The 15,890-nt window shown below is 45.1% G+C and overlaps 1 protein-coding gene across 3 annotated transcripts in view; it reads left to right on the plus strand.

The window, feature by feature from the left end:
* The first annotated feature begins 206 nt into the window (after positions 1-206).
* The window catches only part of LOC138447946 (uncharacterized), a 132,058-nt gene continuing 116,374 nt past the window's right edge, over positions 207-15,890 (plus strand). Inside the window, exon 1 of one of the 3 annotated variants that reach the window (XM_069604473.1) lies at positions 207-531. In XM_069604473.1, coding sequence (XP_069460574.1) covers positions 385-531 — 147 coding nt within the window. In that variant the 5' untranslated portion in view covers positions 207-384. The remainder of the gene's footprint in view (positions 532-15,890) is intronic. The other 2 variants (XM_069604475.1, XM_069604477.1) reach the window with 2 other exon arrangements.

Below are 15,890 nucleotides of genomic sequence, written 5' to 3' on the forward strand. Positions count from 1 at the left end.
TGTGTACCATGCAGACTGTGTTATGGTATCTACTTACAGTTATATAGGTCAGACCAGTTTTACTTGTTCGTCTTTAGGCCATGCCCATCAAGCCATGGACCACACCATAATGCAAACTACGCCCCTAAATGAGAGTCCTGAAGCTCTGGGGCCTGTTCTCTTCATACAGCAGGCAAAGAAAACGTCCAACCTGGAAGGACTGCAGCTGGGAGCTGGGTGCGCAGTTGACCGGCGCGGTGACCTTACGCTGTTATTTAAAACAAGCACGCAGGTTTTTGCGCGGTGACCTTACGCTGTTATTTAAGACAAGCAGGCAGGTTTGAGCTCCTTCCTGCCTCCAGCTTGGCTTCAGTGTACTCCTGCACCGGCGCGAGAGAGACGAGAATGGCGGACCTGCAGGTTGGCAGTGTGCTCGTGACCGGGTCGAACCGTGGCATCGGCTTGGAACTGGTCAAGAAGTTTTTGGAGAGCCCCGTTCCTCCAGACTGGGTCTTTGCCACCTGCCGGGACCCGGAAGGACCGAAAGCACAGGTTCGGGGGAAACTGCTTCTGTTCATAGAAATGTCATTTCAAGATAAGATGTCTAGCATTTCCGTAGAGATAAACAGGTGCAGAGACTTCTCTTTGCCAGTGTGCCCTCAATAGCCCTACAAATGCTGGACCGGTCCAGTTCTTTCCACAAGATGCACGGGCTTATTCCCAGAGAAAAAACTGCCCTGCAGGTTAGACGGACCCTCGGAAACTGTTAGCAATATTACTGGCCGACTATCTATCGCCCCCTCCACAGCGAGGCTACGCCACTTCATTTCTCCAGACAGTGTCTGACTCTGAGGGGGAACATTTTGAACTTGGAGGCGGGCTAAATAAGGTGGGTAGCGGGACCCTCTGCTCTCAGTCATAGGGTCACACCTTCTGGGGAGTGGGGTACAGGGTGGCGGCGAGGGATACGTGAAGAGGGTCAGGACGGGATCTGGCACCGGACACGTAGAGAGAGGGCAGTGAGAATTGGGGCGCACAGGTGTTACAGGAAGAAAAGTAGGCATCGTGGCTGGAATTAGTGGACTTTTTCTGCAGCTACACCTGTATTTCTTTTTCTAGAGAGAATCAATTGCATAAGTAAAATTATGCCTCGCAATAAATGGAGAGTTACAATAAACACATAAAAGGTGCAGATTCTGGCTCAACATGCAAGTTTTGTTTTACTAATTAACATAATTGATCTAAGTGTAATTTGTTACTAAACGTGTAATTCATATCGGTTCTTTGCAATTAGATCCCTATATATATTTCTCGTTTGCATATTATCTATCAATCGTTGATGAACCGCTGCATTGTCTTCGGTGTCATGAATTTCAGTTTTTTTGTTAATTTCAAGCTATATATTCTGCTGGCAGCGTTGGATAACATGTTGCCATTGCTTCCATCCTGCTCTGGCAGCCTCACGACATCATTCAAATGATCTTTCCTTTAGTGTATATGGGCTTCATTATGAGTATGGCAGCATCAGCAAAACAGCCAGTATTTGCAAATGCCGCCTGTTCTACCACTCTGCCTGCTTATGAGTTGAGAAACCCACAGGTGTGAAAACCCTTTGCTTGTGAGTTAAGTTACTACTGCCACAAAAAGTGGTGATCATTGTGCTGGCGGTGTTACAGGGTCCGCTAATACTGCTACTGCCCAGTGAAGTTATATGGGATTGCGCAACGAGGATTGGGTGTTGGGGGGGAGGGAGGCTCTTTCAAGGATGTGTGGTGCTTGAGAGAGGGAGAGGTATAGTGGTAGCCGAGCAGGAGGGGTGGGGCACATTGTTGTGCCATCTCATTTTGTTTTTTAATCATCAGCTCTGACCCCCTCAGGCACCCACTGGAGGGGGTCGGACCCTGTGATTAAGAAAGAAAAGCAGAGGGCACATCAAAAGAATTGATGATGTGTTTGGAGCCTCTGGGGCTAGTCGGGGGTGGGGGCGAGGGGGATCCCAGCAGAGTCCTGGCTCAGGAGCACTTTTTGAAGACTGCCAGGGCTCTGACTGACTCCCACAACTAGCCCTATGGGCACTAAACACCTCATGCAGCACTTTAGCTCAACAGAGCCTCATGGCTAAAGGGCTGCCTGCAGGATTGGAGCTTCTGATTACTTCCGGTTAGAAAAAACAGAGATGCCCGACCATGCAGGCAACCCTTTAACCACACTGCTATTTTGAGCTAAAGGGCTGCCTGAGGGTTTTGGTACCTCTCACATAGAAACAAAAGGAGGAGCGGTGGGTTGCCATCAGTTCTTTTAGTGCACCCTCTCCTTTTGCTTCTTAATAACCACCTTCTGCCCTGCGTGTGTCGGAGTCGGTGATTAAGAACAAAAGGAGAGCACACCAGTGTGCCCTGCCCCTCCTGACTCCTTGACTCCCACTATCCCCTTATCTTTTTCAAACCCCCCACACTTAGGCCATGCCCCCTTGTAAGAGCCCCGCGCTCAAACCCTTCGAGCGCTGGGTTTAGCGTTACCCCTTCATTTAACGGTAATGCAGTTTTTGCAGTATGAGCAATGCTAATATCGTCAAAATCGTAATAAGAACCTTATTACGAGTCTTTTTTGAGTATGCATGGGAACATTTAGGTGCCATCTTCAGATGGTGCAATATGGCGATTCGTTGCACAATTTCATTTTGAAGGATGGCAGTTTGAAAACACAACACTGGAAAACTACATTTAATTTTGATCCAGAAAAAAACAAGTTAAAATATTGCCTTTTCATTTGGCTGAGGGTCAAGAAAGTTGAAATCCTTTTTTATACGAACCCAATATTTCTGATAGTTTACAATGCGAAATTGTGGTATTTTATTTGCACTTCATGAATTGTGGACTGTTTTGGGATTCGGGCAGTGAATGCGACAGAAGGCTGACAGAGGGGCTGGTGGCACACCTCCTCTCTTCTCTGCTCAAAATACTTGTTTTGGATTTGGTGTATAAAGTTGAGCACCTTATGACCGAAACCAATGGTTCAGAGATGAGAAAGGGGTGCTGGGAAGCAACGTATCCCATTGGCATAGCAACTGGCAATGCTTGTAGCATGCATTCCCCAAAGTACTTATTGTTTTTAATCAGCGTTCCCTGCCATATGAGCCAATGAGTGCTTGTTTAACAACAGTCCCGTAAGCATCACGCCATGCTTGTCTAATTTCCGGGCAGCTTGGTGACCTGCTTTGTTCCTCGCTCACTCTTGCTGCAGAGTGACATTTCGACACCATGCAGAGATATGAAGTGCTCCCTCTCCCTCACGCATTAATTACTCCTGCTCACTCTCCCTCCCCAGGCCAGCAAATGGAGCAGGGACTGGACTGGTGCTGGCATGACGGTCTCCCAGCAGTGCCTGGAGGAGCTGCAGACCTTCCTACCCCCTAAACCCGTAGCCACCTACCTCGGGATGGCATGTAGGGCAGACCTACCGCTGTTACTGTGCATGCTGCCACTTACCTTCATCTTCTTCACGGAGGAGGTGGTGATTAGCTGTGTGACCACCTCCCCACGCTCGGAGACTCATTCCACATGCACTCTGATTTCATGGACTTGTGGTGGCTCTCAGCGTCTTGCGAGCTGCACGTAGGCCATGGTCAAGAAGACTTGTGGCTGAATCCACATGGATGTGAGGGCCTCCTAGTCAACCCTATCTTCCTCCTCATGGCGTTCTACTTCACCATCAGGATGAAGGCCATTTATCGCTTTAGCGAGGTGCACACGTTTGAACAGCCGTACCTCGACATCTGAGTCATTGCATTTGTCAACCTGGTGAGATTATGCCTGTTCCACAGTGGCAAGAAGGCACAGGAAGTGGACACGGGCACTCGCATAGCCTCAAAAGTGGGAGAAGACACGTAGCGGCACTGTGGCCACTGTACAGGAGGAGAGAAACTTGCTTTTCTGGAAAATATGCAGTGATTCTTTTATTTTTTTTATTATACATATAGCCAGGATAGGCTTTATATAAAGCAAACGATTTACAAACACATCACATTTTATCAAAACAATTAAGCTATAACCACAAAATATTTAAACTAGACATCCATTCAAATGTTGACCTTCTTTACACACAATTCATTATTCAGTTAATATTTTTTAAATCTTCATAGTTTCTACATGCAACTTCATCATGAGATATATCCGGTTAGCATTGTTTCCTTCCATCAATTTTCGCCACAGTGTTATCTGGATCTTCCCAGTTACTATATTGGAGTATGCTGGCATAGTACATGTTCTTAAAGTTGCTAGCCTCTCACATACACACAGTATATGCTCCGTAGATGAGCGCCCTGAGGCCCATGGCCGAGTGGCGCAATAAAATAAATAGATAAATAGGTTGATTCAATTGTGTTCACCCCACATAAATGACAATTGCGCTCATTGCACGGTTTTCGCGCTCGTGCTCCCACTATTTCCAACACTTCAGAGCGGTTAAATTTGCATAGCAAGTAATTGCATATGCTGTCACTATCAATGTAAGCATCAATGTAATTATACCTAGTAGTGCGGTTCAACCAATATGCTATAAAGGGACCACTGTTTACCTGCGATCCAAGCTTAACCAAATCTCTTTCTTGGTATAGATCTTTTAGATTTGCATTTAAGCAGCGTTTTAATAACATCTGGGAACAGGGAACACTTAATCTTGGATCATCAATTATCCAACTCTTATGTTTTGCATACAAACAGCCAAGAGCACCAAAATGTGTGTGGTTATCAATGCCACTAAAGGCATGCATGAATATGCTCATTATTGTACCGTTGTCAAACCACTGCAATTTCTCATAGATCATCACCAATTTATGTTCTATAACTCCAGTTAGTTTTGAGATGTCAAGCTCTAGGCGGAGGAATTCATTTGGTAGCGTGTTTGGCATTCTGAACAGCAGTGTCAAGATCTTAGCTTCTAGATTAGCAAATTCAGTTATCAAATTATGACCCCATACCTCGACTCCATATAGTATACAGGGAACGATCTTGGAGCATTAAAACCATAGGATGGTTTTAATGGAGATGCCACTTTGCCTGCTGATGAAATTACTCAGGGTAAATGCAATGTTCTTGCAGTTAGTTTGATTTGCTTTCCATTGCTGGGCCCAACTCAACTTGTTGTGAATTATGATGCTAAGATATTTATAGCATTCCACACATTATATCTCTTTCTCATTGAGTTTCCATTTAAGACACGCTGGCGTTTTACGCTTGGTTTTACTCGAAAACGCCACTATCTTCGCTTTCTTGATGTTAATACGAAGACCAATGCTGTTGGCATACACTCGCAGCGCATCCAATAGGGCTTGCTGGCCCTTAGGAGTTTAGTCAACCAGCAAAAGGTCATCGGCATACCTGAGCCAGCTATAGCTTAGTGAGCCACATTTTACTGGACGGGCTTCCATCAGATTTAATGTTGCGACCAAGTCAGTCAGGTATAGGTTAACACAGCCAAAATACAACCCTGTTTTACAACACGGGCTGTGGGATGGTTCAGTGACATGGCCCACGCTGTTAGTTCTCACTCGGACTTTAGTGTCCGCGTACAGCAACTGAATCATTTGCAACAGGCCATGAGGAATATTCCATTTCACTAGTTTGTACCATAGTTTATTCCTCCTGACTGTGTCGAAGGCGGCACTAAAATCAATAAAAGCAGCGTTACTGGCAGTTGATGTCTTTCCCAAGTGTATTCTATGGTGGAAGTTAGGCAAATCAGGTTGTGACTAGTACTGGATTTGTCCCGGAAGCCAGTCTGGTTAATGGGTAGGATGCCATGTTAGTTTATCCACTGATTCAGCTCATTTAAAAGTACATGAGCAAACATTTTAGCAGGGATGTCTAACATCGCTAACATATGATAATTTGCTGGTGACTTCCAACAGCCTTGTTTGTATACTGGTAGAATGGTACTCTCCCTCCATGAATCAGGTATTCAGCCACTAGTACCTATTGCATTAAACAATGGACGAAGAGCTTTGTCCCAGGTGCATGGGGATAAATCCATTTTTGGACCATCTTACTTTTTCTTCTGGTGGGAGTGTGCTTAGGAGAAAGTTGTGTGGTTTTGTGGATTCCAATAAGGTGTCGAGTTCCGCTGTGTTGAGGGATTTCAGTTTCTTTTCTTGACTGGAGCTACATTTTTGTGGGTGGCACATACCAAACGGTTGGCACCTTCTTGTTTTGCTGCCCTTCCCCCTACTTAAACAGCCCTCCAGCCTCTTTTCCTTTGCAGTTGGTGAGCAAATGCAAATGGATTTAGGTTACCTGGTTTAAGCCCCATCCACCTTCTAGCCTGTCTCTTCCTTTCTGTCCTTAATTCCTAGATCAAGGATGTCTTTCGCCTGGGGGTCCGAAGTGAAGGGCAGACGAAGAAAAGGGCAATTCCTGTTTGGAACCGGGGGGACCTAGGACCAGAACCCCTGCATCCCTTGACATCAGGTAAGCTATCTGAAGGTGTTTCACCCCTCTCTCCCAACTTCCCATTCCTTCCATCACCACTCAACGCCAACCACGCTGTTCACCAGCAACATCATGGAAACTGCATCGCAGCAACCTCATCCATGTCACCATACACCTCATCACACTCCATCATTAAAATAAATGGATGCTCACCAATGTCCGCTCAGCAATCATACATTCAGCTGACATTGCCGACCTCATCACCACAAATTACTTGGATGTCATCTTTATTACTGAGACCTGGATGACATCCACCTCTGCCCACATCCTAGATGTCCTCATCACCAACGGTTACAGAATTCTACAACAAGACTGTCCAACCAAGATCGGCAGAGGCCTCGCCATCATTCACAAGGCATCATAGCCATGCACCCAACTGGATGTCTCCAACCTTAGCTCTTTCAAAAATCTATCCAGCCACAGCATGCTCTCCCCAACATACCCAGTCCCTTTTCATCTGATCTACAGACTATCCAAGCCCAACACCTCCTGCATCAAAGACTTCCCTATTCTGTTCCAGGAATTAAGTGATCAGTCAATTCAAAAATGAGTACTGCTACTTGTAAACCACTTTAGGTGCTCCCAGAGAGTAAAGTGCTACCTTTACTAGAGAATATGTATACTGGGAAGATTCACTGCACAATCACGGTGAATAAAATGGGGCACAGCAACTGGCAAATAAATTGCAATATCTTGTTTCAATGTAAAAAGCATTTGAATTCATTTAATAATACAAAAAATGACAACTTTCAGTTTTTCAGATTGAGTAAATCATATCTGTGTATTGTTCCACATCATACACAAATTGAATTAATAGTACAAATTCAATCGGTTCTTATAAACACAAATAATTTTTTCAAACAAAATGTATGGTAAACATGCACTTTGTGTGTGTAACACTTTCAATAAAAATACACATTTGTCATAATATTCATAGATGAGTCCCAATATTTGAGTTGCCACAAGTTGTTCAATATTAGTGTAACCATGGTGCCCTCTTAACTACGCGTTTCGGGCATTCAACGCCCTTCTTCAGGTTTTAAATATTGGGTGACTGTTCTTTTTATTTAACCTGCAATTAATTATAAAGAAAACAAAGTGAATATTTAAAAATTCATATCCATAATTTCAAATACTAGGGAACATTAAGGTACTATGTAGCACTAAACTTTTAGTTGGACTTGGAGTGTAGTCCAAATGTTTATTCATGTGGATTAGGTAACCACTAAAAAATATATATGTATCAGTGTCAAATAATCAAAATACAAGGTGTGGCTCAGGGGGAGTAAGCGCCATGTCATAGCGCTGGGTCCCCCTGTCGCCACAGACCATTAAATGTATACTGCAATAAATTACAAAAAATCAACTTCTTGCTTACCCAAAACAAATGACAGTAACAAGACTGTACGGGATAGTAGTGAATAACCAATGGCGTCCCATCTTCAGGGGCGGTTATGGCGGTGCTGTCCTATAAGATGTATTACACGTGCAATTAGGTAATGACTGAAGCTATACACTATCTAGGAGATTCATTATTTTGAGTGGAATTGCCTACCTGTAGTTAACGGTAGCACTCCACGCGTGTTGTGTCTAAAATCGTTTCAATGTGTGCTCGATCACTCGCTGGTGCTGCTGCTTTCGGCAGGGTGTCTATACAGCAATAATAAGACAAAACAAAGTTTCAGGTGTTGAATTTTCCTGATGCTAATTATTTGGTACTATGAGGCCCATGTAGGACATGTACCTTAGTTGCTTTCTACAATCATCACGCCGCTCAAACAACTCTTCCTCCGTCTGTGCTTCTCTGCCGTCTCGGGTAGAGATGCTGTATTACCGCGAGACTACTAACTTAAGTTATCCTTCTATTGTGTTGATGGCGTCTCAAACATGGACGCCATCTTAGATTGGCTTCAGAAGTGGATATATGTATTAGATAAATCCCGCTTTTAAGATCGTCCCCAATAATACAGACTCAGATGTTTAAGCCAAGTAGGTGCTTTACAACGATCTAACGGGGCATCTCATATGACTTGAAAGACTTTTTAATTTTCATTAAACAAAGCCTGCACTTTTACCTATTGCCAGTAACTCGAATTTAGATCAGATATCTAATTTGATATTTTATATTGCTGTTCATTCGAGGCGAAACCTTACACCGCATAATACACATTGTGTCTCCTTACGAAGTGCATAAAGTTGTTACTATGGTAACATATTTTGAAAGTTCAACCATACACAACTACGTTTTAAATACATAACATGGGGTGTCACCCCTTTTGTATGAAATATGTTGAGAAATTACACGAAAACAAAACCTTCTTAAATATGCAAATGATACCATTGACATTTTGAAAATATAAATAACACGTCTACCAATCTGGATAAGCTCAAGCTAACATGTTGATTCTCACATTATTTTACAAAATTAAATTTCACAAAAAGCAATTCAAATCCCAATCGATGTTCATTCCCCGAGGATACATAGTGTCTCATTTTTCAATCTAAAAGATCTCTTTGTTGTAGCAGTTTTGTCAAACCCCCCGCCCCCTTCTGGGAAGTTTAACAGATTCAAGAAAAACAAATTTCATTTGTGCAATCGTATGTCTTTCTGCAACAAAATGTTGGGCAACAGATTTTGTGGAAAGGTTCCTTATATTTGACTTGTGTTCCCCCCCCATCTCACTTTGGCTTTCCTACTGGTAAGTCCCACATAGTACATGCCACAGGGGCATTTTATACCGTATATCACATTTTTTGTATCACAAGTAGATGGATGCATCAATGGAATTTTTCTGCCATTGTATGGATGTTAGATGGAGTTCTCCTTTCAATACATTATTGCAACAGTTACAGTTATTACATGTCAGCGTGCCTTTGTCTTTTTCACTTGTGTTTTTTTTGTGAAATCAGATTTTATTAAATGATCTTTCAAGGACCTACTTTTGCTGTACGCAAAAAGTGGAGGATTTGGGAATAGTTCCTCTAATGTGGAATCCAATGCTAGTACTTCCCAATTTTTCTTGATGATATTTTTAATTTTGCCACTCTGTTGGGAATAAGTAGGTACATAAACCATCTCATCCTATTTCTGTTTCACTTTCAGTTTTAATGCCTCTGGTCTTGGAATATCTCTCACTGTGGAGTAATGCTCTGACAGTATTTGTTCACTATAACCTCTCTCGATAAATTTCCTTTCAACTCACTCGATTTGGTCACAAATTCTTCTTCTTCAGATATAATCCTCTTATAACGTAAAAACTGACTCAGTGGTATGCTGGTAATGGTTTTCCTTGGGTGAAATTGTGGCTAGAAGTGAACTATTTCTGTCAGTTTCCTTCGTGTAGACTGTGGTTGCCAATTTATCAATATTCCAATATATTTTGACATCCAAGAAATCAATATCTGTCTTGCTGGTCTTATACGTAAATTTGATCCTTGGTGCTAGTTCATTCATATATTCAAAAAAATCTGTGATTTCATCTTCGGTCCCGTGCCATACACCGAATAGATCATCCTCATAAAGCATTTCAACTTGTTCCTCCATCTTGGGTTATTTATAACTTTCGTTTCCTCCAAATGGCGCCAGGCTCATCAGTAAGGAAAGACATCTGCTTGAGGAACTACTTTATTTAGGCTTTTAGCCAACATGGAGGCATCCATATAGCTTGGTTCCTAGAACCAAGCTATGCGGTGTAGTGTTTTGGGTGTGGTGGCCTAGGGACTACTTTACCTGGACTATTTTACAGTGGCTATTTAAACCACACCCGAACAAGACAGCACGCTTCGCGTTACTTTGCTTCTAGCAACGTGACGCTCACCGTGTCCAGCTTTCTCACGAGCCTGGTGAATTCTGGATCTGCAGAAAAACCAACAACATCGTTAGAAGCAGAATCTTACCTGCATTCATCATCCTTCACTGCTCGCAGGTCCTGGGCAGCTCTGTTGGTGGAGTTTGCCGCCCGGATCGAAGGACCTGAGAAAAGGAGAAAGACATCATTAAAGGAGGTAGTGGAGACATTACAACCATAAAGCACTTAAAGACTTACCTGGTTGGTTGCTTTTCGGCTGGCATAGCTCCGGAACTCCATCTGCGCTGGGAACTCACCGCAACCTATGAAAAGAGAAAACCACAGGTCAGTGAGGACAAGACATCACTGCGCTATGCAAAGCGTCTCCTTACTGCATCATAGCGCTATAGCGCACCATCATCTTCCGGTGAGAACCAGCATATCCAGTTCTCCAAGCGGGCTAAGGAGATAAAAAAAGAGACATTTAGAACAGAGAAAAGGCATGCAAGAATTACGACGACATTAATCGCAATAAGACTTACCTAAAAGACACTACAAGGGCAGTAGTCGGTGAAGTAACTGGACCGTCCGCGCCCACAAAAGACAACGCGCCCCTGCCCAGAGAGCAGGACGGAGAACCCACTGATTCCGACAACCAGGTGAGAAGAGAACCTGGAGGGACTGGGAACACAAGGGAGGTGGGGGAAAACTTACCTTGGTCGCCCAGTCCTAATATAGTCTTCATTTCCAGGCGGAATCCCATCGACACCGAGACCACACCAGGGAATCATAGGGAAGGGCACCAACGACCAACTGGCTGGGTGGCGTCACCGTGGGTACCAGGTGAGCGGAACACCTTGGCAACCCAGCAACCAAGCCAATGAAGAAAGACCTCTACTGCCTAGTAAACTCATAGCACCTCTCACAGCACATGAAAGAACCAACTCACAGAAAAGGTAATATCCTCAACCTCATCACTGCACTGCCCAACCTCTATCAAAGCTCTCATATTCCACTCCACTGGTCAGACCATCTGGCAATCCCCTTTGAGATTAGTCAAACCACACCTCTCAAGCAAATCAAGCAATCAATTCTTCAGATCCATCAAGAACTTCCCAGTGGAGGCTCCCAGGAGACCTCACCAAACTCCACCCCACATGGGCTGATGTACATTTGATGAACCAGGATTTCGATTTGCTTCTCCAGGAACTCAACACAACCCTCACAAGCATCAACCACCATGCCCCAGTGAAACGGCACACCTTCAAGCCTAAACCTTCAGCATCCTGGTACACTCAAGAACTCACAACGAGCCATCAGAAAACAAGAAAATAATTGGATAAAATCTTGCAGTGCATTCGACCTTGCCATGCTCAAGGAACTCTGTGCTACAGGCAGGTGATTGATCAACACTGCCAAGGTCAACTACTACTAAAACACCATAGCCAAGGCCAACAATGAAAGCAGGGCCCTGTTCAAAACCATCAAGCACTATATCGACCCTCTGCCTGACCCACCTCTAGCACATTCCATCAAAAAATCCACCACCATCAGCTCTTTATTGTCAATAATATCAACATGATCCACCAACACATAGACACCGATGCCACAACTGATAGCACACTACACATCTCATCTTGCAAAACCACAACCACCTGGACAACTTTCAAGACAATAGGCCTTATTACAACCCTGGCGGTAGCCGTGCCTGTAAAACCGGCACGGCTGCCGCCGTAGTTGCATTTTTTCCGGCCCCTGGCAATGGGGAAGTCCAGGGCCATTCCGACCTTGGCGGACCCTGTATGTCCCCAATGCCAGGGGCCGGAATCCATTACTTTCCATGGGGAGGTCGGATGCACCGGCACAGTTTATAACGGTGCCGGTGCATCTGACAGGCTGTGCTCGCGGGTGCCTTTCTGCTCGCCAGGTCCTCCCTGGTGGACATAAACGCACCTGCGAGCACAACTCGTAGTTTGCCGGTCCGGGAACTACGTTACCGGCATGCTTACCGGTACCATAGTTCCCAGACCGGCAAACTTATAATGGGGCCCATTAACTATGGAAGACCTCACTGCCACCTTACCATCCCTAAAGGCCACATCTTATGCGGACAACGTTCTCCCTGCTTCGGTACTCAAGAACCTTCCTACTGAAGCACTCCCCCTTACTTGACAATCAACAGCTCCCTTACTCAAGGCACCTTCCTCTCAACCCTTAACACTGGACAAAGCTTCATGTTTCTTCAGAAACCAACACTGGACCCTGATGATCTCAGCAACAAAGGCCCCATCACCCATCTTCCCTTCCTAGGTAGGATCCTTGAGAAAGCAGTAGCCACACAACTCCTCCAATACATCAAGGCCACTAACCTCCTTCAGTCCTACTAATCTGGCTTCAGACCCAGATGCAGCACAAAACCGGATACTATCAAGGTGATCGATGATGCCCTTGAAATCCTCAATGATGGCCATCCTTGCCTCCTAGTTCTCCTTGACCTCTCAGAAGCATTTGACACAGTAGACCACCAGACACTCACTGACAATCTACATTGCTGCATGGGGAACAGTGAGATCTTTCTCAGCTGGCTCAAATCCTAACTTGCGAATTGCCAACATTTCATACAAATGGATTCATCACCTCTGGAGTCACGCAAGGATTCATCCTTTCCCCCGTGATCTTCAATCTTGTCATGGAACCTCTTGGAACCCTCCTCACTCCACACAATATCCACATTCACCAATACGCAGATGACATGCAGATCTACCTCACAATATCATCCATCGAAGACATCCACAGGCTGAAGGCCTGACTCACATTGATCCAGTCCTGGATGTCCAGTCCTTACTAAGTTCCATCCCTCTAAGACTGAATTCCTACTGCTGACCAACAACACCAAACACCCTGACATCCAGACCTGTCTCTTGGCTATGAACCTGGAGGGATTCACACGCCAGCTGGCCACCTGTGCCAAGTCCCTTAGGTTCAACATCAACAGACACTTTGCTTTGAAAGACACAAACCGCCTGGTACCAACATTCTCTCCTGCAAAAAAATCAAGCCCTTCAGCCCAGAAAACAACTTCAGATCTGCTGTCGAAGCCTTGGTCCTCTCCCACCTCAATGGTGGTAAAGCCCTTTTGGAAGGCATTCTGGCAACTACGCTGGCACCCATGAAATGTGTCTTGCATGCTTCAGCAAGACTCATTAAAGGGCTCAGCAAATTCAACCACTTCACCCCCATCCTCATAGAATTGCACTGGCTCCCGCTGCATGCATGTATCCTCTTCAAATCCTGTTGCTTCAGTGACAAGGCTGTCATCCTGAAATCCCCAAGCTACCTTACTAAGAACACGGTATCTCCAGAGGCCTGCGATCCACCAGAAGTAAGGACATGTGCAGACTTGAATTATGACAGTGCAGGAAAGAAAGAACCAGAAGACAGGCCTCCTGTCTATGCTCCAATGTTCTGGAGCCTCCTCTCATTCAACATCTGCCTTGCCCCATCCCTACTACATTTCAGGAAAGAGCCGAAGACCTTTGTCTTCACGGAATGGCTCCTCCTTAGCACTTAGGTCCACATACACCTGCACTCACCACCCTACCTGAGACCACCATGATTGCTTGTAGATCCCTTGCTGCCAATTGCTCACTCTCGCCCTCCCCTTTTATCTCCCCGCTCCTTTTTTCACTACTTCCATCTCTGTGTTCTTCCCCTATAATTGAAAAGTGCTCTGTTGCATCCTAAAGCTAAGGCTGTGCCCAATAAATACCCTAATGATAATGCTCACACTGAAGCATGAATCACAAGGGGAATCATAAGGTGGTCACTCCAGAGAATGTGAACTGGAGGAGCAGTTGTAATTATATATATATATATATATAGTTGATGCAGAAAATTGCTTCCAATGTCTATCCAGCAACACAGGTTGCCCCCTTCACCATTTGTTGTAGGTACATGCTGGCTAGGTGGGAGGGTAGGGATTAGCTAGAGTTGCTAATCTTCTCTTAGAGCCAGATGTTAAAGTCTTCTAGCAAGAAGGATCAGGTGCTCAGGTTCTACAGCAATACTGGCTATGCTGTCTGCAAATTTCTCTGTAGGGGTCGGTTTTATGTGAGTGGTCTGTAAATGAGTAGCAAGGATAGGTTGGTTTGGTGGTCCAGTTCTAGGTGGAGGAAGAGTGATTTACACTCTGGGATGTTTAGCGACATGCCTCTATGAATATTGGGTGTTCTACATAAGCTATGGCTGGGTGGCCTCCACCAATTTTTCCTTCTCAGTTGGCTTGACTGAGTTTGAAGTTGCCAAGACGGGATTTGTGTGTAACTACAGTGAGAAACCTGAGGGTATTCTGACTCCTACTCCCCTTGGATCCTCTACGCAGGTGGCCAGGGAAAGGCCATCACTTTTGGTTCCTGCTCCTGGGGTGGAGGAGCGAAGGAGGATAACTTGGGTGGAGGGTCCCTGCTGGCTGGGGTAGATATGCTCTTGGGCGAGACGTGGTATCACATATTTTCCCTTCAGGAAGAAACCCCTATTCCAGAAGCAGTTATGGGATACTGTCCCATAAACTGATAGGAGATATAATCCTAGACGTAGCAGAAGGAGTAGGAACAGCACTAAAGATAAGTTAGGAAATACCTGTTTTTCCCCTTTCCCTAGTAACAGCCAATCCAAGTCCTCCCCAACCTTTATGGGCTGTTACAAGCCATGTCCCCCTCATTATTGCACACTCTGACAGTACTGAGATGAAGAAGAGGAAACTGAGTAATGAAGATTACCCCTCTTGACCACTTAGATACTGAGACGAGGATGCTGAATCCCAAACATTGGGAAAGTCAGGGATGTTTGCCTAACTATGGTCAGGTAGATCTAGTTAACTTGACACACCTGCAGCCTGTTAGAGGGCTGCAGGAAGAGAGGCCAACGAGATCTGAGGAGGAGAACCCACGAGGAGAGACGTAAAGGAGAAGCAGGAAGACCGGCATGGCAGAGACCAGCAGGGGACCCACTCTTCGTGGGTCTGCCGTGGTGGGGCTGGATGCCAAACCAGGACGCCCCAGAGCTCAAAGGAAGCTGGCTGTGTTCATAAAGAAGTAGCAAGGCGGGTAATGCTCACATTGGCGGTGTGCCCCGCTCCAGAAGAGGAGCAGAGATCACAGTAGAAGCCATTGGTAGAAGTAGAAGGCCACTGGTGAGTGTCAAAGGAACACACAGGCACTGGGGAGCTCCCAATAGGAACACAGGCAATGCCTGTCCATATATTGAATGCCGAACTATATGAAAACTTAACATTGCAAGAAACCTAGGTATACTGAATATCGAACTACATGACCCAAATCCTGTGATATGATATGACATTTGTAACGCGCCTATACACAAGTGTTTCAAGGCGCGACGAGGCAGGGAGGGGGGGACAAAGGGAAGACAGACAACAATCCTACTAGGCCAGGTGTCATTCAGATCGCGCAAGTGCATGGGTGAGGGGAAGGGAAAAGTGCAAGGGGAAAGGGGGAGGGAAAAGTGCAGTACAGGGGTAGTAGAATAACAAGATAAATAATAAGAGCCAGCTGGTGGCAAGTGCAAGGTAAGTGTAGAAAAGTGCTGGGAAGGGGGGCTGTAGGGATATAGAGACAGTCCC

The sequence above is a fragment of the Ambystoma mexicanum genome, chromosome 1p (genome assembly GCF_040938575.1).
Source record: "Ambystoma mexicanum isolate Mex_15411 chromosome 1p, UKY_AmexF1_1, whole genome shotgun sequence".
In the NCBI taxonomy this organism is placed as follows: domain Eukaryota; kingdom Metazoa; phylum Chordata; class Amphibia; order Caudata; family Ambystomatidae; genus Ambystoma; species Ambystoma mexicanum.